This window comes from Pocillopora verrucosa, chromosome 1 (genome assembly GCF_036669915.1).
Source record: "Pocillopora verrucosa isolate sample1 chromosome 1, ASM3666991v2, whole genome shotgun sequence".
Classification (NCBI taxonomy): Eukaryota; Metazoa; Cnidaria; class Anthozoa; order Scleractinia; family Pocilloporidae; genus Pocillopora; species Pocillopora verrucosa.
In genome coordinates this window covers 15,926,748-15,950,973 of record NC_089312.1, presented here as the reverse complement: position 1 = coordinate 15,950,973, position 24,226 = coordinate 15,926,748, and the positions used below count along the sequence as shown (strand labels likewise).

Genomic DNA, 24,226 nt, shown 5'->3' with positions numbered 1-24,226 from the left:
ATGTTAGCAATTGACTGTGTAATCTAGAGCATTTACGTACAAAGACACGTAACGTGTAGGCTTTCTCTGAAGAGTTGAAAGAAAACCGACGGAGTTCTTTTATTGTGTGTGCATGATAGTAATATCTTGTTGGGCTCAAATCAGTAATTCCTCTTGGAGGAGCCAAGCAAAGAGAAAGTTTCCAAGTACAATTGGCCTATGCCAGTTCAGAGTTTAAAGGGGTCTAAATGGTACATTTTAGACTGGCAGTTCGTAAATCATAATTGTTATCGCGAACCGTTCTGATATCTTACAGCTCAAAAGAGGCGATGGCCATTTTCCACGGAAGTGCGGGAACACGATGGTAATTTAGTATAGACAAAACTGCAAATGAAGGTTTACTTCGAGCACAAGATTGATAAACCAGTGTGCAGCAAAGGGAAGGGTGTAATAAAACCACTGAAACAAAAAGTATGGATTCAGCTTTGAAATTAATTTCAAGAAATTAAACGTTCATTTGCATTTTATGAAAATCGGCTTGCAAAAGGTCCACGGAAAGATAATTTGTCCATTACAAAATGTTGACAAGTTTAAGTGCACTATTTGAATGATGGAGTATTTCAAAATTTATGGCAATTTAAATGCACCTGATCTTTTCCCACGTTCTCTGAGTCTCCAGTTTTAAAATCTCGAATTCTGACGCCACTGACAAAAGTCAGCGCAGTACGTGTCGCACTGGAAAGTTCTGTATGGTGGGGATGTTTATGGTCTCATCAATATGATTGAGGCGATCGAGCTTAATTATTTTTAAATGCAAGTAAAAGAACTTCCTTAATTCATTCGGAAGACTTCTAGCTTTCTCTTAAGCCCCTAAAAGCCACACACACCGTAGTAACTACGTTCCGACAAAATCGAACATCAAGTTGCTGAGCGGAAAAGGAAAATGAAAAGGGAAGTAAGGTTATATCTTTATCACAGTTTATCCATGATAGTTAAACAAAGTTATTAACATGATTAGTGATTACATAATTTGGATTATAACTTTTTTGGAATCATGCGGCAGATTATAAAAAACGAGAGCATTTCAAGGATAAAGTCTTGAAGAACCACCTCAAGGAAACTAGCGAACTTAAGAAAAATATTATTTTATTGTTCCTGCAGTACATTTGACTAACAAAGCCTTTTAGAAAGAGAAAGCAGATGTTTCACAGAAAGTCACTCAAATTAGATTGACTAGGACAAGTAACTAAAGAAGAGTGATTTGCATCATAACTGATGGCATCCGACGACAATTTCTTTGTTCTACTGATCTTCTCGTTATTTTACGACACCGTCGGTTTTCATCTTCTCAGTTGTGGGTAACACGCTAGTTTTGGTGACATGTTATCGTAACTTAAAAATAAATCGGTTTTCTCTGATGTGGTACGTGGCCAACTTGGCATCAGAGGATCTTCGACTTACTTTTCTCACTCCTTTCAACGCCAATAATTTTAGTTGGCGTGGAGTCGGCGGTGACAAAAAGTGCAAACGTTTTAGATTTATCATTCCAACGAGCTACAGGAAACTGAATGAGGAAACAAATTTAAATCAGAAGAAAGTCATAACCGTCGATTCGGCTTTGCTTTAAGGAAAATAAATATTTTATGATTGTGATCGTTTAAGCTACAAATGGGTGCGTGGAATCTTCGCCATTTTCGCAGCCTGTAGAGATCACACGAACTGCGCAGAGCAAAGGGATAAATAACAAGATAAAAAATAATGTGAACGCTTGGCTACTGAGGAATTCCTTTCAAAAGCTATTAAATAACAGTTTAAACGCAACCGAACGTGAATTTGTTGAACGGAACAGGAAAACCAATTAATATGTGAAGCTCGAAAGTAAACTTAAATATTGACTGTTGTTTTTCCAAGATAAATATCAATTGTGATGCTATTAAATGTTAATTACTGCTTATGAATGGAACTGCTGTTGTGTGAACTCAGGATCCTCAGTTCACATAAAAATGTCATTTTCTTTTCATTGACTCTCCCTCCTTCGTAATTCCATCTCCACCCCTTTCCTACCCGAGGGAAATACCAAATTTTTTTAAAATAAGAATGATGAACCCCCAGACCATGTTTAATATATCATTTTAAAGGTATTTTTTGGATTATGCTATAAATGACACCAACAGGTGCAGAGAAGGTAACTGAAAACACTGAGAAGTTTCCAAAGTGAAAAATAGTAAACGTTGAAATTTTTTTGTTTGCCTTGTACATGTAGGGTATACCACTAAACTATAGCCTAAATTGCAGTTATCAGAGCATTGATTGTGGTGAGATATCACCTGAACCAAAACAGTACAAAGACAAAACGTTTCAAAAGTTGCAGGGGTGGTAAACCAAGTATTATATTGGAGGGGGCTATGATTTTTTTGCCTTCATTGTGTAGATCTTTCAATGACCTTTTGATTGTGAAATTTTCAGAAAAAATTAATAAATATTAAGCATGTGATGGCATCCTGTGCGGTATGGCACTCTCGGTCTGGAAAGGGCTACTATTGCACCATTGGCTTTTATCTGAGACACTTAAAACTTCAGGAAAGGTGGTAGATAAAAATAGATAGAAATTTTCTGATTCTTTAAGGTCGCACATGAATTAAACTTTGCTCTCACAAAGCATTACTTTACTCGCTGATATCACTACACAGTAGTTCATCCCCTTAGAGTCAAGCCAGATGCGTTAGCAGGGCACTCTGTTTCGCGCGGTGACATGCTCAAAGGTGATCTCTTTTCCTTCGGAGTCAATTGCTATCGGGAATCATTTTGATATCTTACAGCTTGAAAAAGGCGATGCCCATTTTCTACGGAGGGGCGGGAACACGAAGGTTATTACGTATGGACAACCCTACAAATGAAGGTTTACTTCGAACACAGCATTGATAGATCAGTGTAGAACAAAGGGAAAGATGTAATGATACGTCTGCAACAAAAGTATGGAGTCAATTTTGAAACTGATTTAAGAAATTAAACGTTTACTCGCATTTGCATTTGCACTAAAATGTCGTTAGGAATTTAATTTGTCTCGCACATTAAAATCGGAACAAAAAGAAGCAATTTCTATACTAGTGTCTGGTAAGGAGCTACTGGCCGTGTTGCCAAATGCATGGGGCGTAGTTGTCGTTTGTCGGCTTCAACGGATTGTTTATGATCAAATGGAATAAGCATCGATTAACGGTAGCTACGCTCACGGATTGTCATTTGGAGGATATAGAGTGCGGCAAATACCAACTCGTATTTGCATCAGCAGAGAACGTTTTGAAACAAATATTATTGCGGGTAAACCTTCGAGTGCAGTTCTTTGTTGCTTCAAAGTATCGTTTACGACCAAATGGAAGAAAAAATGAAAAATCGTCTAATAGATTAACAGCGGCTATACTCAAAGATTTTCGTTTGGAAAATATGGAGTGCTGCAAATATCAGCTCATATTTGTGACCGCGGAGGAGGTATTGTCGAAGCCAACTCTTTTCTGCCTGAAAATAAAAAAAACTGTTTCACCTTTTCACGCATCGGCTCTATGTGTGTTTGTTTTTGTCGGATGACAATGCTTCCGGTTTTTAATTTAAATCATTTTGATTGGTTGCCTACTCATTTCGGGAATGCAGTGACGCGCAACTACTCAGGGGGTGTTTTGCTTTTCAACATCCTCTTCGGGTGGGTGTCTTCTCGCCCTTTCCCCGCCCCCTTCCCCCACAGTCCACTCTAACTCCAAATCAAACACGGCCGGTCGATTAAACAATCGCGAGCCTATAACGTTAGCTCACACTAATATGACACCTGCACAGTAGGCTAAGCCCTTTTCATAGGGAAGTTTATATAATTTATGTCCAAAACTGCTCCTATCAAGAGTGATGCCGATTAAGCCATTACACTAAAATAATTTCGACCTCTTTAAAAGCCAAAACTACCCCTCATTTCTCCATAACAGCCCCTTATGTCGAAGTTTTGGCTATTTCTGCCCATTTCACCGCGGCCAAAACAACTCCTTTTCAGAACGGCCCAACAAGCCCAAAAATAGTATGGTATACAGAACTACAACTAAACTTAGACGGTAATGCCACTCGGCTACTTTACGAGGGCACCATAAGTATCTACTAGAAAGATTTTTCCTCTGCGTCTTCTCGCCCTTCCCCCACCGTCCAATCTAACTCCAATCAAACATGGCCGGTTGATTAAACGATCGCGAGCTTAATTTCAAAAAAAGTAATTAAAGAAAAGTTGTAAATAATTATTTATGCATCCATAAATACTCAGCGTAAAACGGATATGAAAGTTGATTTTCATTCCTTTTTCGGTAACAAGAAAATGACAGGTGCATCATTCTATTTATATTTAAGTACCAAGAAGCCAAGAGCCAAGATATGTAAATAGAAAAATTGGCGCAAAACACCTTTTTTAATTTTCTTAAAGATTTGATGTTAACTTTTCATTGGTATCTAACAGATTTTATTTTAATCTAAAATTTACTTTTGGGGATTAAAGTAAAGCTTTGGACATCAGTAACAAAAATACTGTTGAACATTTAATCATTTCTTAAGGCAGTTCCGATGACATCTTCTGGAAACTAGAAGGTTAATAATTTATAAGCGGTATCTTGGTTTGAATAGTAATGACAATGACTTCCAACAATTTGTACTGTGCTTTCAAACAAAACTTTCGGTATGCTATGACATATTCTTACACACTTCATATAGTCCAATTGTCTCTAGTTTTTAAATCTCGAATTCTGACGCCACTGACATAAGTCAGCGCAGTACGTGTCGCACTGGAAAGTTCTGTATGGAGGGGATGTTTATGGTCTCATCAATACGATTGACGCGATCAAGCTCAATTATTTTTAAATGCAAGTGAGAGAACTTCCTTAACTCATTAAGAAACTTCAAAAATACTGTTGAACATTTAATTATTTCTTAAGGCATATTCGATGACATCTTCTGGAAACTAGAAGGTTAATAATTTATAAGCGGTATCTTGGTTTGTATAGTAATACAATGACTTCGAACAATTTATACTGAGCTTTCAAACAAAACTTTCAGTATGCTATGATATATTCTTACGCTCTTCAAATAGTCCAATTGTTGATGTAGAACCAAACTTGAAACAGGTGGTAAACAAAGAAAAGTACAAACAAAAGCATTTAAAGCAGGGGAAAGAAAATAGAGAACCAAAAGCAGTCTTAGCATAACACCGTTGTACTTTGATTAGTTCTGTGGCTCCTTAATAGAAACTACCTTGGTAAACAAGGACAGAGAAGTGTGAAAAGTCAGCTTTCAATTGTTCGGTATATTGATAGAAGGAATATTTTACCCAGGCCAAAATAGCGGTAAGTGATATATAATACAATAGAGTGAAATGTATACTTGAGAACTTAATGTTAGACACAAGGCATGAGCCCGTGGCAGCCACGAAGGAGTGTTCCATGGTCTACACGAATCGTAGCGAGCGTGTTTCTTTAAAGCCAGACACAAGAAGAAAGGAACAAAGGAATATGAAATAATTTTCCTGCTAGTATAAATATTAAATTCACACCGTCGCATTTGTAATCCGTAAAGTACACACCAACGTTTTCAGGGATAAATTTTGTGCAAGGAACCTCTGCAAGTCCATTTGGTTCCTTCTACTTGTGGGAATAAAAAGTTAACAAGACACAACATCATTAAGAGAGGAAAAGGAAAGAAAGGCAACCGGCGATGAGTGAAAAGTTCTTTAAGATACTTCGATCGAATTGCCATGGTTGCTACCTCTTAAATACTTATGAAAACTTTCATTTTGTTGGAAATGTGTTTCTTAATCAGGCCAAGTTTAAGTCTATTCCGATATTTAACCTTTTTTTGTTTAATATTGAAAAAAGGAAGGAGAAGCACCGCGTTTGGCTTGCAACCCAAATATACTATTGACGTCGTGTATTTTGTATGGGAAGGATAAATTAACAAAAACAGATAAACAAAACAAAATAAGATGGAGAAGTGTCTTGTCTGAAGTATAGATATATATATGTGAATTTTGTGTCAAGAAAAGGTACGTCAGCGGTTTGTTTGTCCCACAAAAATCCAATATTGAACCGTGACTGAATACAACTTAGTTAAGATAATAAAAACCAAATGTTATATAAAAGGTAGCGAAAGTCACAGAACTTATGGTAATTACATTATATCACATGTCTCAAGTTAATATCAGTAAATAATATATACCCTTACGAAGTTGCACCATCGAATTTATTGATTTACCAGTAAAAGGAGAGTTATAACACTAGTTAAAGTTAAACGCCTTCTCACAAAGTGAATAGGAAAAACTGGAAAGGCGTGCGTTACACTAAGCATATAATGAAGAGATTTTTGCTCTAGGACCTTAAATCAAGTTATTATAGAGTAAGGACGAAGGAGTTAACCAATATCACCTGATAACTGCATCTTATCTAATCTGAGGCATATTGAACAACCCATTCATTCAATCAATTCATAATAAAGTAGTTTCCTTATCGCCGAGAGGTCGACAAAATCGGATAAGCGTAAAAACAAATCCAACACTGAACGTGATTGGCTAAAGATTTTGCTAATGAAAAAATTGAAATTGAAATTGCATTGAAAAATGCAAGTATTGTCGTTAAGGATTTGGTAAATATTCAAAACATTTCAACAGCACAATCATCGTAACTTTGATATAAATCATACAGTCCAACACAAGTCACTGGACAACTGAAATATCTAGAAAAGGGAAGACACTGAAAATTACGAGCAGACGTTGAAAACTTTGATCTACTGTATTCTGATCCTTCTAATTCAAAGCTGAGGTATTTGAAAATAATTCCCCTCTGGCTTCAGCAGTAGATTCAGCACAAACAAATGAAAATACAGTTAAATGATCCGTATATAGATACATTTACTAGTGCAGGTCGACGAAGTGCATGTATCCCCTATAATTTTGACATCTTGTGAAGGAAATGTTAAAATGCGAAATTATATTTAGAGTCAGCCTTTGTTCGACTGCATGCATGCATCGAGGTATTTCCGCAGGCGATAGTTGTGAGACTCCGCATAACTACTCTTTCAAGCCAAAATGACATTTAAAAGTAATTTTTTTAGTTCCAAGCAGAATGTGTGTCACAAACTTTTATGAAATCTATCTTTTCATGGCTTCTTATATCGTTAGTTGGAACCACAACGCGTTCTATCATTGACCGATAGGTGTGGTAGTAGTATTTATTATTCAACTGCACAAAGTAGAGTACAATAATGCGCGAATAGAGTACAAATATCCTCCGATATTGTACGGCTATTTGAAAAGTTGGTTATTTGGATAGTTGGTTATTTGGATAGTTGGTTATTTTGTACTGTAAAAAGACCCTGTTTGACCAGTCGGCTGAGCGCGCTACGTTTCTCTTTTCGCTTTGCTTTTCTCGCCTTATGAGAAATGAGCAAAGAGACTTGGCAGAAAAAAGCATTTGGAGAATGAATAACCTATTAGTATTTTGTCTCACCCTGCGGGCTCGTCAAAATACGGCACAACTCGTAAAAATACTCAGCGATACTACACACTAAAACGTCTAATAAGATATATTTACCCTGATATCACGGTTATAAGTTGGAAGGTTCGCGCGAATCTTTAGAAATAGCTTATGAGAATAGAAAACAAATTCCGCGGTTTACATGGCCTCATCTACCCATTCAAGGTAATTTTGATTTTATCACCCGAGTCGATAATGTCAATTGGCCGCCGTAAAGAGTTTTAAAGCTGACGTTTCGAGCGTTAGCCCTTCATCATCGCTCTGACTGAGGGATGACGCTCGAAACGTCAGCTTTGAAACTCTTTACGGTGGCCAAATTACATTTTCAACTCAGTCGATAAAACCAAATTATCTTATATTAAAGTTCAGCTTATCTTTTTATACCCCCCACTGACGCAGCAACACCGTTTCTTTAAAATCTTACCCTCTTTAAACATTCAAGGGTTAGAAGCATCCATGCACAAACTCTCCACTCCGACTCACATTTGCGAACAAAATAGTATTGGGAAAAATCCACTGAAAAATCGATGGTCTAATATGTTTAAATGTTCTCGAGTTTCAGTACGCAATACGAATTATGGAACTACATCACATTCATGACAGTTTACATGCACCTTCTAATTTCAATGGTCAACCATCTCTGATTCAAACCTCGAACTCTATAGCGCTTTTTGTTAAGCATTTAATGGTTTGCACAGAACCTGCGACCAATACGCTAGAGTTCTCTCTAATAAGGTATTAATGACTGCCGGATATATGCCAATACCATATTTTTACAACGTTGACGAGAATAAAAGACCGTGCGATTTTTGTAAAACCATCAATTATCGAAAAACATCGCAGAAAGAAAGGAAACGATTATTACCAAACAATAGTGAAATATATTAGCAAAATAAAAGTGCAAGGTACCACCGTGGAAAAAGTCTAGAATAAACGGGATTGAGCCTATCTAAAACGGGACAAACTGGCTTTTGGAAACTTGAAATAAAAAAAAATACACGACCTAACTTCAAATAGGGGCCTTCCTTATCGTTGAATGAGGAAATTTCTAAACGCAACATGTAATTCCCTCTTTGTTTAAGGTCCTTCGAAATTCTGTAAATCTTTTTTGGCCAACTGACATCTTACTATCGTTGTCAAAAGGAAAATGATAAGTGGTACGATTGTATGATATATCATTTTAATAATATACGAAGATGAAAAAAGCAAAAACTCAACACGAAAGTATACAAGGGGGAACCAGAACACAAAACCTTTCAGTAATAACTCGGGAAGAAAGTGTAGTAGAAGATATTTCGCGACATCAACTACAGTCACATAATCAAGCGTATTTAGTGGCCAGTTTTTGCAGCAATATACATGTGGTTACCGGTCACCTCGCCACCAAGCAGACTCGCCACCAGCAAACTCGCCACCAAGGAACGATCTCGCCACCAACGTTCTCGCCACCAACCTTTATAAAGTTTGAGTACAGACAAGCGAACAAACTTATCGGTTTCGAACGTGCTCTCGCCACCAACCTTTATAAAGTTTGAGTACAGACAAGCGAACAAACTTATCTGTTTCGAACGTGCTTTCGACAACATACGTTTATAAAGTTTGAGTACAGACAAGCGAACAAACTAATCGGTTTCGAACGTGCTTTCGACAACATACGTTTATAAAGTTTGAGTACAGACAAGCGAACAAACTTATCGGTTTCGAACGTGCTTTCGACAACATACGTTTATAAAGTTTGAGTACAGACAAGCGAACAAACTAATCGGTTTCGAACGTGCTTTCGACAACATACGTTTATAAAGTTTGAGTACAGACAAGCGAACAAACTTATCGACAACATACGTTTATAAAGTTTGAGTACAGACAAGCGAACAAACTTATCGGTTTCGAACGTGCTTTCGACAACATACGTTTATAAAGTTTGAGTACAGACTTATCAGCCGAACATCCTACTGTCCTCGACTAATCTCTTTATTGGTGGTTGGTGGCGAGAAGACTTCGCTTGGTGGCGAGTACGTTGGTGGCGAGATCGTTCCTTAGTGGCGAGTTCGCTGGTGGCGAGTCTGCTTGGTGGCGAGGTGACTGGATACCGTACATGTATACGCGCTCCTGTGCTTCAATGAAATTACATTGTTTCCTAATTACGGCTTAAAACGTGTATTTATTTTACAAAGGACACCTTTTGCTGTTCCTTACGAGGAAATACGCATTCATTTGCGTTAAGGGGCAAACAATTGCGTCAAAATACAATCATTAGAAACAAAAAACCATCATTTGCAGGGAAATCAGATTCATTAACGATTTTTGCATTTTAATCAGCATTCAATAACAATTGTAGGTATTCTTAGGCGTCATTCGTCAAACAAAAGAGAAAAATATACTTTCATTTGCGCTAACATTCAAGTCATTTACACCATCTTGAAATTGAATAGAGACAATACATAATCAATATAGTGCAGAAACCATTCATTAACATTTTTATCACACTGTTTGCAATTCAATAGCATTCCTGAACAGCATTAGTGTGAATAAGACAATCATTCAGTATGCGCTTGTACAAACAATTAAGCGTTTTTATTTTCAATATTCAAACATCGAATTCCAATCGAAAAATACCCAATCCAAAATTATCTTGTTTTGAATTTCAGTTTACCCTTCCATAATTTCTCTATTCAGACATTTTGGCAGATAGGTCTGCATAAAGCGGTACCATTGCGCACTTTTAGCCGCGGTCACAGTATCGATGTTTCTGTGCAGAGCTTCAAGCAGTTGTTGTGTTCGAAACTTCCCCAGTGGGATTCCTCTGGCTCTGGCCTCATCTCTGTTATCCATGCGTCTTTGAATTTCCGGACGCGAGATGTCAGCCTTGATCACCGCTTTCAGACAGCTTAGTGCCTGCTCCACGATGTTTAGGAAAGGACTGTAGAGAGGAAGCATTTTAAGCTCTGTGTTTGGGGCGGGAATGTCCGGGTTTCGGTGAGCCGGTGCTCCGTCATACAGACGTCACCTCCCCGTCGGGATCTAGATTTTTCCTCGCCTGTGCCAGGAAGTTATAGAAACGCGCAGCATTCGTTCCGCCAACAGCTGCAGAGGAAAACACAAGTCCATTGATTGGCTAAATTGCCATTGTCACAGTCAAGTTTCGTCCTCGCTGGCTGCACACTTGACGGTACGCCCTCTCTCCCTGCCGCGCTCTACTGCGGCTTCTGGACATCCAGATGTTGTAGCTGCATCCGTCCACAAAAAACACAGTGGCGCATTACCGCATGGTTCATAGACCAGGTGGCGTAATCCACTCGCTTGTTTATCACATTCTGTTCGCATGGAGGGGCCTTGCAACTTTCACTCGGAAAAGCATCCCGTCTAATGTCCTTGCCACGGTGCGGTCATGGATCCGAGGTTTTAGTGGCAGCCATCTCTTCAGTTCACTGTTTATCCGAGCAAGTGTGAGTAACAGTTTCGTTTATGATTTCCTCTTAGCAATCTCTCATCTCTTCGTCCACGCGCACGTTGTTTCTACCTTCTCGTGGTCTCTCCCTGCCCTTTCTGATGTAGCGGGCCACAATGGCTCTTGCCGTTGATCGGTTCACTCCGAGCGTGTCCGTGACCACAAGATAATCTTCCTTCTCGTCCTCAAATCCCCTCACGATTCTCTCTGTGTTCGAGTGATATTCGGTTTCTTCGTGGCATTTTGCCTGCGGTCAGAAAACCTTTACAAAGCGAATGAAGGGGACGAAGTCGGTGTTCAGTTGAAAATCACTACTTGCATATCGATTATAAAAAAACACTGAATTGTTTGTACAAGTGCATTAATGATTGTCTTATTCATACTAATGCCGTCCAGGAATGCTATTGAATTGCAAACAGTGGGATAAAAATATTAATGAATGGTTTATGCACTATATTGTTTGCGTGTTGTCTCTATTGAATTTCAAGATGGTGTAAATGACTTGAATGTTAACGCAAATGAAAGTATATTTTTCTCTTTTGTTTGAAGAATGACGCACGAGAATGCCCAAAATTGTTATTGAATGCTGATTAAAATGCAAAACTCGTTATTGAATCTGATTTACGCGCAAATAATTGTTTATTGCCGTTGGTGAATGTATTTGCACGCAATTATTCGCCTTTTCACGCAAATGAATGCGTATTCTCTCGTAATGAACAGCAAAAGGTGGAATAATCAGTTATGATGAGTAAGATTGTGACCGCATTTCCTGCTTGATGGTAGTGTTAATAGTCTCATTAAAGTGAATGAGACATAAAATTTCGTTTCACCTATATTATAAGTGAAGAGTTTCCTTAAATTATTCGGAGACCACGAACTATCGTTATCTTCCCAGTCTTGAACACCACGTGACCCGCGTTGGGGCAAGACTGTAACCAACAAGCTAATCAATAATGTGAATGTCTGACTGCTGAGGATTTCGTTTTGGAAGCTATCAACTAACACGGCTTAGTTCCAACAAAACCAAACGTTAGATTGTTGAACAGAGCAGGAAAATTAATTTGAGAAACTAGAGGGTAAGCTTCGATCTTAATTGCGGTTTATCCATGATATTTAACCTTGACCTTGATATTTAGCCATATACAGTGAATAATTTGCAAGGATAAACTGACACAGCGACCAGATTAGCAAACTCAAGAAAAATGCCACTTTGTTATTTTTGCAGTATACTTCACTGGCCATACTCAGTTTCAAATAGACAGCAGAGGTTGGACAGAAAATCAAGCAAATTACATTGATCAAGAAAAGGAAATAAGAAAACAGTGGTTTACATCATCAAAGATGGCATCCAACGACAATTTCTCTCTTATGGCGATCGGATTTTTGATATTTTATGGCTTAATTCTCATCACCTCACTTGTGGGTAACATATGGGTTTTGGTGACATGTTATCGGAACTTGAACCGAAATCGGTTTTCACCGATGTGGTACGTAGCAAATTTAGCATCTGCGGATCTCCTTTTCACTTTTCTCACTCCTTTCCACGCCATTAATTTTAGTTGGCGTTGGGTCGGCGGTGACGTAATTTGCAAACTTCACGCATTTCTTTTCGACACGAGCTACAATACTTCAATCACAACCCTTGTGGTTATAGCTTACCTAAGACTCAAAGCTATCACAGATCCTTTCAATTCTAGAAGCCAAAACTTTTCCAACAAGGAATACATCAAACTCGTTTTAATCTGGTGTATGTGCTTGGTAATTTCCTCACCTACAGCAAGTATGAACAAAGTCGAAACCGATGAGGATGGAAAACTGATTTGCACCAACACCTCTTGGGGAAGCACTGGCAGGGAAATGTACTACATCGTACACGCAATACTTTTCTACATAATTCCATTGGTCTATATGATTGTAACGCAACGAAAGATATTCCGCTCTCTTCGAGCGATTGCTATTCCAATGTGCAACTCGCATATCATCAACACAAATCAAAGACATAAGAAAGTTGCAAAGACACTTGCAGCTCTTTCTCTTACTTTTTTTTCTTGTCAGTCTCCGTTTATGATTTTTAGACTGCTGATGTATTCTAACTTAGTGTCCCCGAGTCTAGTCTGGAGCGTGACTAAAATTATGATATGTCTGAATGTGGCACTCGATCCTTTATTATACGGCTATTACGGAGAAAATTTGAAGTCTAAGGTTCGACGATTCCTTCGATGCAATTAACAGAACGGGTTGAACTCCGAGAACATCCCTGTAAAATCATCTCAGGCCTCTCACGAGGTGTACGGGTAACACTTGCCACATTCTCAAAAAACTGAACGAGGAGACAAAAGTTTCATTGGAAGAAGACCATTACAATCGATTCGGCTTTGCTTTCAGGAAAATAAGTTTTTGGATAATGATCGAATGAGTGAGAAACGCCTTCTTGGAAAATTTCTCATTATCGACAGAATGGTGCAGCAAAAATTAGGGTTCAACTTAACAATTAAGTCATTGAGATCCCTTTTATTGAAAGTTTAGAGCAACAATCCATCACCAATCCAGTATACAGGTTCAACAATCTACCAATTTTTTGAAGCAGGTGAACAGAAAATAATAGAGTAGTGTCCCTATCGCCGAGAGGTTGACAAAATCGGATAAGCGTTAAAACAAATCCAACACTGAACGTGATTGGTTAAAGATTTTGCTCCAAGGTTTGCTTATTCATCATTTTTAAACTGATCTTTTGTAAAGGAGTACATGGCATGACGAAATCTTACAATGCTCAGTGATAAACAGAGCGATAAACATTTCAAAAAGTGCTTCAACTATTCTATAAAGCTGTCCAATATTAGAGTTTAGAACTCGCCGAGGGCTTAAAATGAAATCAACGGCTTTTTGAATAAGCTTACACACAATTACTTTCACAAAGTGCGGAATAGCTTATAATTATGTTAGAAGAATGAATAGCGATTATGCTACTACATCATGCATATCTGTTGTTTTCAGATTTGGCACCACTTATGTAAATAAACGATTCTGGGGACTTTTTTGTTAAGCATTTTATGGTTTGCACAGAACCTGCAACTTATACGATAGAATCCTCTCTAATACACCAATTATCGAAAAAGATCACAGCAAGAAAGGAAACAATTATTACCAAACAATAGTGAAATATATTAGCAAAATGAAAGCGCCAAGGTACCACCGTGGAAAAAGTCTAGAATAAACGGGATTGAGCCTATCTAAAACGGGGTAAACTGGCTTTTGTAAAGCTGAAATAAAAAAAAAATACACGACCTGACTCCAAATAGGGGCCTTCCTGATCGTTGCATGAGGAAATTTCTAAGCGCAACGCGTAATTCCCTCTCTGTTTAAGGATTTTGAAATTCTGTAATCTTTTTTGGCCAACTGACATCTTACTATCGTTGTCAAAAGGAAAATGATAAGTGGTACGATTGTATGATATATCATTTTAATAATATACGAAGATGAAAAAAGCAAAAACTCAACACGAAAGTATACAAGGGGGAACCAGAACACAAAACTTTTCAGTAATAACTCGGGAAGAAAGTGTAGTAGAAGATATTTCGCGACATCAACTACAGTCACATAATCAAGCGTATTTAGTGGCCAGTTTTTGCAGCAATATACATGTATACGCGCTCATGTGCTTCAATGAAATTACATTGTTTCCTAATTACGGCTTAAAACGTGTATTTATTTTACAAAGGACACCTTTTGCTGTTCCTTACGAGGAAATACGCATTCATTTGCGTTAAGGGGCAAACAATTGCGTCAAAATACAATCATTTGCAGGTAAATCAGATTCATTATTGCATTTTAATCAGTATTCAATAACAATTGTAGGCATTCTTAGACGTCATTCGTCAAACAAAAGAGAAAAATATACTTTCATTTGCGCTAACATTCAAGTCATTTACACCATCTTGAAATTGAATAGAGACAATACATCAATATAGTGCAGAAACCATCCATTAACATTTTTATCACACTGTTTGCAATTCAATAGCATTCCTGAACAGCATTAGTATGAATTAGTTATGGCCGCATCCGTCGACAAACACACAGTGGCGCACTACGGCATGGTTCATAAACCAGGTGGCGTAATCCACTCGCTTGTTCATCACATCAGGTCTGCTTCTAACCGCAAGGAGAGGCCTTGCAAGTTTCACTCGGAAAAGCATCCCGTCTAATGTCCTTGCCACGGTGCGGTCATGGATCTGAGGTTTTTAGGGGTAGCCATCTCCTCAGTTCACCGTTTATCCGAGCAAGTGTGAGTAAACAGTTTTCGTTTATGATTTCCTCTAGGCAATCTCTCATCTCTTCGTCTACGCGCACGTTGTTTCTACCTCCTCGTAGTCTTTCCCTGCCCTCTCTGATGTAGCGCGTCACAATGCCTCTTACCGTTGATCAGTTCACTCCGAGCGTATCCGCGACCACAAGATAATCTCCCTCCTCATCCTCAAATCCTCTCACGATTCTCTCTCTGTGTTCGAGTGATATTCGGCTTCTTCGTGGCATTTGCCTGCGGTCAGAAAAACCTTTACAAAGCGAATGAAGGGGACGAAATTTACTGAATACAAGTAACTCCTACGCTGTTAAAGGCCATCAGGCAATGTATACACCTGTATTTATTTAATATACAACGTATATTAATCATCACGTATTGATCACGGAGAAAAGTCGCTGCATCATATTTAAAAGAGCAAACTCAACGACTTCCACAACTCTTCGCCATTTTCGCAGCCTTTGGAGATCATACGAACTGCGCTGAGCAAAGGGATAAATAATAAGATAAAAAATAATGTGAACGTTTGACTACTGAGGATTTCCTTTGGGAAGCTATTAAATAACAGTTCAGGGGAAACCGTTAATTTGTTGAACGGAACAGGAAAACCAATCAATATGTGAAGCTCCAAAGTAAGGTTAAATATTGACCGCTGTTTTTCCAAAATAAATGTCAATTATGATGCTATTAAATATTAGTTACTGCTTATTAATGGAACTACTGTTGTGTTAACTCAGGATCTTCAGTTCACATGTACACGTACTACCGGCCAAACTATGCGATGAAATGAATGTACATTTTCTGCTAATGGACTGCAAAACGTTCATTATCTCCTCAAGGTACTTGTAATTTTTTTCCTTCTCTCTTCCTCGAGCCTTATTGAAGTTGAAACTGTTTTTAATCGACGCACCTTTCTTTGTTTGCGCTAAAAATATGTTTTCAAATAACGATCGCATAAATGTGAAACACCTCCTTAGAAAATTTCTTATGAACAGAATGGTGCAGCAAAAACTAGGGTTCAACGTAACGATTAAGTCATTGAGATCCCTTTAATTAAAAGCTTAGAGCAACAAACCATCACCAACCACAATAAAGGTTTAACAATCTACCAATTTTTGAAGCAGGTGAACAGAAAATATGGTGAGGGAAAACTTTGCTTTGGCCCGCGAACTTTTTATAGTTGTGATTCTCTCCGATAACGACACTTATTCCTTTTAGTTCTCATGTTGCATTGTAGCAACAATGCAACAAATGTGTTTGGAAGCATTCTGTTGTATTATAATGACTTTCGGATAAAATCGTAATGTATATTCATATAAAGATACAAATATTCACACACTTGTACATTGCCGCTTCACTTTTGGAGAAGAATATTGCATATGTATTAGCAAGTGAATGTCAGTTTAGAAAGGTGGATTGTATGTCTGCAATTGAGTGTCATTATCGAAAAAGGTGTATTGTACGTATATCTGCAAAAGCCCTGGAAAAAAGGTGGTAAATAGTTCACATTTCATAATTGCTATCGCGAATCATTTTGATATCTTACAGCTTGAAAAAGGCGATGCCCATTTTCTACGGAGGGGCGGAAACACGAAGGTTATTAGGTATGGACAACCCTACGAATGAAGGTTTACTTCGTACACAAGATTGATAGATCAGTGTAGAACAAAGGGAAAGATGTAATAATACGTCTGCAACAAAAGTATGGAGCCAGTTATGAAACTAATTTAATAAATAAACGTTTACTCGCATTTGCATTTGCACTTGAGTGTCTTTGGAAATTTAATTTAATGAATATCTCAGGTGTTGGTTCTTATGAAAGAAATTACGACGGGAAACCTTCGGGCGCAGTTGTCGTTTGTCCGGATTGCTTATGATCAAATGGAAGAAGCATCGGATTAACGGTATCTACGCTCACGGATTTTCATTTGGAGATATAGAGTGCGGTAAATACCAACTATATTTTTTTTTAAACGAATATTATTGCGGGTAAACCTTCGAGTGTAGTTATTTGTTGCTTCAACTATCGTTTACGATCAAATGGAAGAAAAAAGAAAAATTGTCAAATAGATTAACGGCAGCTATACTGAAGGATTTTCGTTTTAAAAATATGGAGTGCAGTGCATCAGCTCATATTTGTGACCGCAGAGGAGGTATTGTCGAAGCCAATTCTTTTCTGGCTAAAAAAAAAAAAACTGTTTCACTCATTGACTCTACGTGTGTTTGTTTTTGTCGAATGACAGTGCTTCCAGTTTTTAATTTAACTCATTTTGATTGGTTGCCTGCTCATTTCCGGAAATGTAGTGACGCGCAACTACTGGCCCACTTTCTTATTGCCTTAACGCTTTTATCCTCAAGATGTAATTTCTCGTGTCAGATCTCCATTCTGAACGAATTTCATATCGAGAGCGAAGCACGTTGGCTTTTCTATATTCCAATCCTTAATTTGACCTTCATTCAAGCATCTTCCTTCGTAACTGTCCACGATAATTGATCCACAGACTGTTTCGCTTTTCATATGTGACGACGGGTTACAGCACGTCAAACTTTAGCGGAATTATTACTTAAAAACGCCACGTTATAAGCCACCCCCTGCAAACGCTCTTCAAAATTATTAAGTGAACAGTTAGAACTGAACCGCATGGACCTTAGTTCACACAGAAGTTATAGCAGTCTTTGTAATGCTTTTACTTTCGAAAAAAGTAATTAAAGGAAAGTTGTAAAAAATTATTTATGCATCGATGAATATTCGGGCGTAATTTTCCTAAAGAGTTGATGTCAAATTTTCATTGGTATCTGACAGATTTCATTTTGCTTTTTTCAGTTAGAACTGAACTGCATGGGCCGTAGTTCACATAGAAGCTATGGCAGTCTTTGTAATGCTTTTACTTTCAAAAAAAGTAATTAAAGAAAAGTTGTAGAAAATTATTTATGCATCGATGAATATTCGGGCGTAAAACGCTTATGAAAGTTGATTTTCATTCCTTTTTCAGTAACAAGAAAATGACAGGTGCATCATTCTGTTTATGTTTAAGTATCTAGCAGCCAAGATATGTAAATATAAAGAATTGGCACAAAACACATTTTTAATTTTCCTAAAGAGTTTATGTCAAATTTTCATTGTTTTCTGACAGATTTTATTTTGCTTTTTTCAGTTAGAACTGAACCGCATGGGCCGTAGTTGACATAGAAGCTAAAACAGTCTTTGTAATGCTTTACTTTCGAAAAAAGTAATTAAAGGAAAGTTGTTAATAATTATTTATGCATCGATGAATACTCGGGCGTAAAACACTAATTAATAATTGGTTTATACGTCAGCGTGCGTTCACCGAGATATGAAGCACGCGGGAAGTTTGGAGAGCACGAAAGATGCGTAAGAGTTGCTCGAGGCATAGCCGAGGGCAACTCTAGCTTCTTGATTGTTAAAAAAACCGCGGAGAAATTTTTTTTTCTCGAGGGATTTGTTTGCTGACGTCATGAGCGTGCATAATTGGAATATGAAGCACGCTCAGGCAGTTGAATTTGATTAGACAAATTTACCACCTAGGTTATAATGAGGGTTGATTTTTATTCCTTTTTCGGTAACAAGAAAATGACAGGTGCATCGTTCTATTCATATTTAAGTATCTAGAAAACCAAAAGCAGTCTTGGCATAACACCGTTATACTTTGATTAATTATTTGAAGAACACGAAATATCGTTATCTTCTCAGCCTTAAACACCACATGACCCGCGCTAGGGCAAGACGGTAACTAACAAGCTAATCAATAATGTGAATGTTTGACTGCGGGGGATTTAGTTTCGGAAGCTTTAAACTAACACGGCTTATTTCAAACAGAAACAAACGTTAGATTGTTGAACAGAGCAGGAAAATTAATTCATTTGAGAAACTAGAGGGTAAGCTTCGATCTTAATTGCGGTTTATCCATGTTATTTAACTTTTACCTCGATATTTAGCCATACATAGTGAATAATTTACAAGGATAAACTGATACAACGACCAGATCAGCAAACTCAAGAAAAATGCCACTTTGTTATTTTTGCAGTATACTTCACTGGCCATACCCAGTTTGAAATAGACAGCAGAGGTTAGACAGAAAATCAAGCAAATTACATTGATCAAGAAAAGGAAATAAGAAAACAGTGGTTTACATCATCAAAGATGGCATCCAACGACAATTTCTCTCTAATGGTGATCGGATTTTTAATATTTTACGGTATTATCTTCGTCATCTCACTTGTGGGTAACATATGGGTTTTGGTGACATGTTATCGGAACTTGAACCGAAATCGGTTTTCTCCGATGTGGTACGTGGCAAATTTAGCATCTGCGGATCTCCTTTTCACTTTTCTCACTCCTTTCCACGCCATTAATTTTAGTTGGCGTTGGGTCGGCGGTGACGTAATTTGCAAACTTCACGCATTTCTTTTCGACACGAGCTACAATACTTCAATCACAACCCTTGTGGTTATAGCTTACCTAAGACTCAAAGCTATCACAGATCCTTTCAATTCTAGAAGCCAAAACTTTTCCAACAAGGAATACATCAAACTCGTTTTAATCTGGTGTATGTGCTTGGTAATTTCCTCACCTACAGCAAGTATGAACAAGGTTGAAACCAATGAGGATGGAAAACTGATTTGCACCAACACCTCTTGGGGAAGCACTGGCAGGGAAATATACTACACCGTACACGCGATACTTTTCTTCATAATTCCATTGATCTATATGATTGCAACACAACGAAAGATATTCCGCTCTCTTCGAGCGAACACTATTCCAAAGTGCAACTCGCACATCATCAACTCAAATCAAAGACATAAGAAAGTTGCAAAGACACTTGCAGCTCTTTCTCTTGCATTTTTTTCTTGTCAGTCTCCGTTTATGATTCTTAGACTGCTGATTTATTCTAACTTAGTGTCCCCGAGTCTAGTCTGGAGCGTGACTCAACTAATGATATTTCTGAACGTGGCACTCGATCCTTTATTATACGGCTATTACGGAGAAAATTTGAAGTCTAAGGTTCGACGATTCCTTCGATGTAATTAACAAAACGGGTTGAAATCCGCCTCCATCCCTGTAAAATCATCTCAGGCTTCTCACGAGGTGTACGGGTAACACCTGCCACATTCTCGTAAAACTAACCGAGGAGACACAAGTTACATCGGAAGAAAACCATTACCATCGACTCGGCTTTGCTTTCAGCAACAATGTAACAAATGTGTCTGTTCACGCATCTTATTACATTATAACAATTTTAGATAAAATTGTAATGTATTTTCATATGTAGATACAAATGTACATACTTCTACATTGCCACTTCAATTTTGGACACAAATCTTGCAGATATATTTGCAAGTGAATGTGACTTTGGAAAGGTGGATTGTACATGTCTGATTTGAGTATCATTTTTGAAAGGTGTATTGTACGTATATCTGCAAAACTCCTGGAAAAAGTATATCGAGCTTCTATGTTAGCAATTAACTGTGTAATCTAAAAAATAAAATGAGGAATTTAGAAGGGTCTAAATTGTACCTTTCAGGCTGGCAGTTCGTATTTCATAATTGTTATCGCGAACTATTCTGATGTCGCAAAGCTCAGAAAAGGCGATGGCCATTTTCCACGGAAGCACGGGAACACGAGGGTAATTTGGTATGGACAAACCTGCAAATGAAAGTTTACTTCGAATATAAGATTAATAGACCAGTGTACAACAAAGGGACGGGTGTAATAAAACCACTGCAAAAAAAGTAAGGATTCAGCTTTGAAATTAATTTCAAAAAATTAAACGTTCATACGCATTTTATGAAAATCGGCTAGCAAAAGATCCACGAAAAGATATTTTGTCCATTAAAAAATGTTGACAAGTTTAAGTACCCTACTGGAGTGATGGAGTATTTCTAAAATTTATGGCAATTTAAATGCACCTGATCTTTTCCCACGTTCTCCGAGTCTCTAGTTTTTAAATCTCGAATTCTGATGCCACTGAGAAAAGTCAGCGCAGTACGTGTCGCACTTGAAAGTTCTGTGTGGAGGGGATGTTTATAGTCTCATCAATATGATTGAGGCGATCAAGCTTAATTATTTTTAAATGCAAGTAAGAGAGCTTCCTTAATTCATTAGGAAACTTTGATAACTTCTAGCTTTCTCTTAAGCCCCTAAAAGCCACACACACCGTAGTAGCCACGTTCCGACAAAATCAAACATCAAATTGCTGAGCGGAAAAGGAAAATGAAAAGGGAAGTAAGCTTCCATCTTTATCAAAGTTTGTCCATGATAGTTTAACAAAGTTATTAACATGATTAGTGATTACATAATTTGGATTATAACTTTTTTGGAATAATGCGGCAGATTATAAAAAACGAGAGCATTTCAAGGATAAAGTTTTGAAGAACCACCTCAAGGAAACTAGCGAACGTAAGAAAAATGTTATTTCATTGCTTCTGCAGTACATTTGATCAACAAAGCTTGTTAGAAAGAGACAGCAGATGTTTCACAGAAACTCACTCAAATTAGATTGACTAGGACAAGTAACTAAAAGAAAGCGATTCGCATCCAACGACAATTTCTCTGCACGACTGATCATCTCGTTATTTTACAGCGTCACCTCGTTATTTTACGTCGTCACCTCGTTATTTTACGTCGGTTTTCATCATCTCAGTTGTGGGTAACACGCTAGTCTTGGTGACATGTTATCGTAACTTAAAAGTAAATCGGTTTTCTCTATTGTGGTACTTGGCCAACTTGGCATCTGCGGATCTTCGATTTACTTTCCTGCCTCCTTTCAACGCCAATAACTTTAGTTGGCGTTGAGTCAGCTGTGACAAAAAGTGCAAACGTTTTGGATTTACCATCGAAACGAGCTACAGGAAACTGAATGAGGAAACAAATTTATGTCAGAAGAAAGTCATAACCGCCGATTCGGCTTTGCTTTTAGGAAAATAAACATTTTATAATTATGATCGTTTCAGTAAGAAACGGGTGCGTGGAATTCGTTTCTAATTATGAACAGAAAGGTGCAGAAAAAAATTGGGATGTAATGGCGTTATTGAAATCTCTTTTCTTTAAAGTTAAGTGCAGGTTGAGCAACCCCTTTTAATTCTTAAAGGCCATCAGGCAACGTATACGTACACCTGTATTTAATCAATAGTTCATTGCTCTCCTCAGGAGGCTCTTACCGTATGTTAATAATCACGTATTGATCACGGAAAAAAGTCCCTGCATTATATTTAAAGGAGCAAACTCAACGACCTCAAGAACTCTTCGCCATTTTCTCAGCCTATAGAGATCACACGAACTTCGCCGAGCAAAGGGATAAATAACGAGATAAAAATAATGTGAACGTTTGACTACTGAGGATTTCCTTTCGGAAGCTATTAAATAACAATTCAAACGAAACCGAACCTTAATTTGTTGAACAAAACAGGATGTCAATTACGATGCTATTAAATGTTACTTACTGCTTATTAATGGAACTACAGTTGTGTTAACTCAGGATCTTCAGTTCACATGAAAATATTTTTGTACTACCGGCCGAACTATGCGCTGAAATGAATGTATAATTTCTGCTAATGGCCTCAAAGGTTCATTATCTCCGTAAGGTACTTTTGATTTTTTCCTTGTCTCTTCCTCGAGGCTTTTAGTAGCTGAAACTGTTTTTTAATCGACGCCCCTTTCCTTGTTTGCATTAATAACCTTTATTCCGTCTTCCCTTCATGTCTTTTTTTTTTCAAATTTTTTATCTCCTCTCTACATTCTACATCAGTTCAGTTCCCTTTGCCACTATGTCCAGACAATTTCTGCTTCCAACGCTGACAGGGCGAACGCCGTGCTAGGAAGTGTTGTGGGCAAATTTGTCGTTTTCTTTTCATTGACGCTCCTCCTTCGTAATTCCATTTCTACCCTTTCCTACCCGAGGAAATGCAACTTTTTCTAAATAAGAATGAGAACCACTAGACCATGTTTAATATATCCTGTTAAAAGGTCTTTTTTGGGGTAGGCTACAAATGAAACTAACATGGCGCGGAGAAGGTAACTGAAAAGTCTGAGAAGTTTTTTTAAAAAGTGAAATAAAACGTTGACAATTTTTGTTCGCCTTGTACATATAGGGTATACCACTACACTATAGCCTAACTGGCAGCTCTCAAGCATTGATTGGTGGTGAGACATCACCTGAACCAAAACAGTACAAAGACAAAAAGTTTCAAAAGTTGAAGGGGTGTAACTAAGTATTATATTGGAGGGGGCCATGATTTTATGCCTTCAGTCTGCAGATCTTTCAATGACCTTTTGATTGTGAAATTGCAAAAAACTGAACAAATAGTCAACGCAAGTAATGGCATTCGTGCCCTATGGCACTCTCGGGCTGGAATGGCTACTACTGCACCCTTGGCTTTCATCTGAGACACTAAGACTTCGGGAAAGGTGGCAGATTAAAACTAAACGGAAATCTTCTGAATTTTTTAAGGTCGCACATGATTAAACTTTGCTTCCACAAAGCACTACTTTACTCACAGACATCAGACACAATGGTTCAACCCTTCGTTCAAACCAGAGGCGTCAGCAGGGCACTCTGTTCGCGCGGTGACATGCTCAAAGGGGATCTCTTTTTCTTCGGGGTCAACTATTCCCAAGAGTCCTTCAGGTCACATTCTATCATATAGAAGTAATATTGTCTAGCACATATGCACAAAAAAAGGGAGGATTGCTCACAAACCGAATAGGCTTCAATGAGAAAAACAGTTTCGTACAATGATCTGCACTTACTATCGTGGAAATCACTGGCGAAATAAAGCTGTCAAAGCAAAGCGTTTGTTTTGCTTACGTTCATCGTGCCCGCTGTGCGGTCATTTTTCCGGTTTGAACAAGCTGAAGCTGTTTGGCTGTTGCCGTATGGGTGGGAAAGGGGTAGGGAGTCAAATAGAAGTGACTTGTCCCAAGGATCCATTTTGCATTTT

The 24,226-nt window shown here is 37.9% G+C and overlaps 1 protein-coding gene and 2 pseudogenes across 1 annotated transcript; 2 read left to right on the top strand and 1 right to left on the bottom strand.

Moving 5' to 3' along the window:
- Positions 1 to 10,172: 10,172 nt before the first annotated feature.
- LOC136277542 (uncharacterized) lies at positions 10,173 to 15,501 on the bottom strand (annotated as a pseudogene).
- LOC131789226 (QRFP-like peptide receptor) lies at positions 12,313 to 13,200 on the top strand. Its single transcript, XM_059106304.2, has one exon. The coding sequence runs from the start codon at positions 12,313 to 12,315 to the stop codon at positions 13,198 to 13,200; it is 888 nt and encodes a 295-aa protein (XP_058962287.2).
- A 3,929-nt stretch (positions 15,502 to 19,430) lies between the features above and the next one.
- On the top strand, positions 19,431 to 20,387 carry LOC131789237 (QRFP-like peptide receptor; annotated as a pseudogene).
- The last annotated feature ends 3,839 nt before the right edge of the window (positions 20,388 to 24,226 follow it).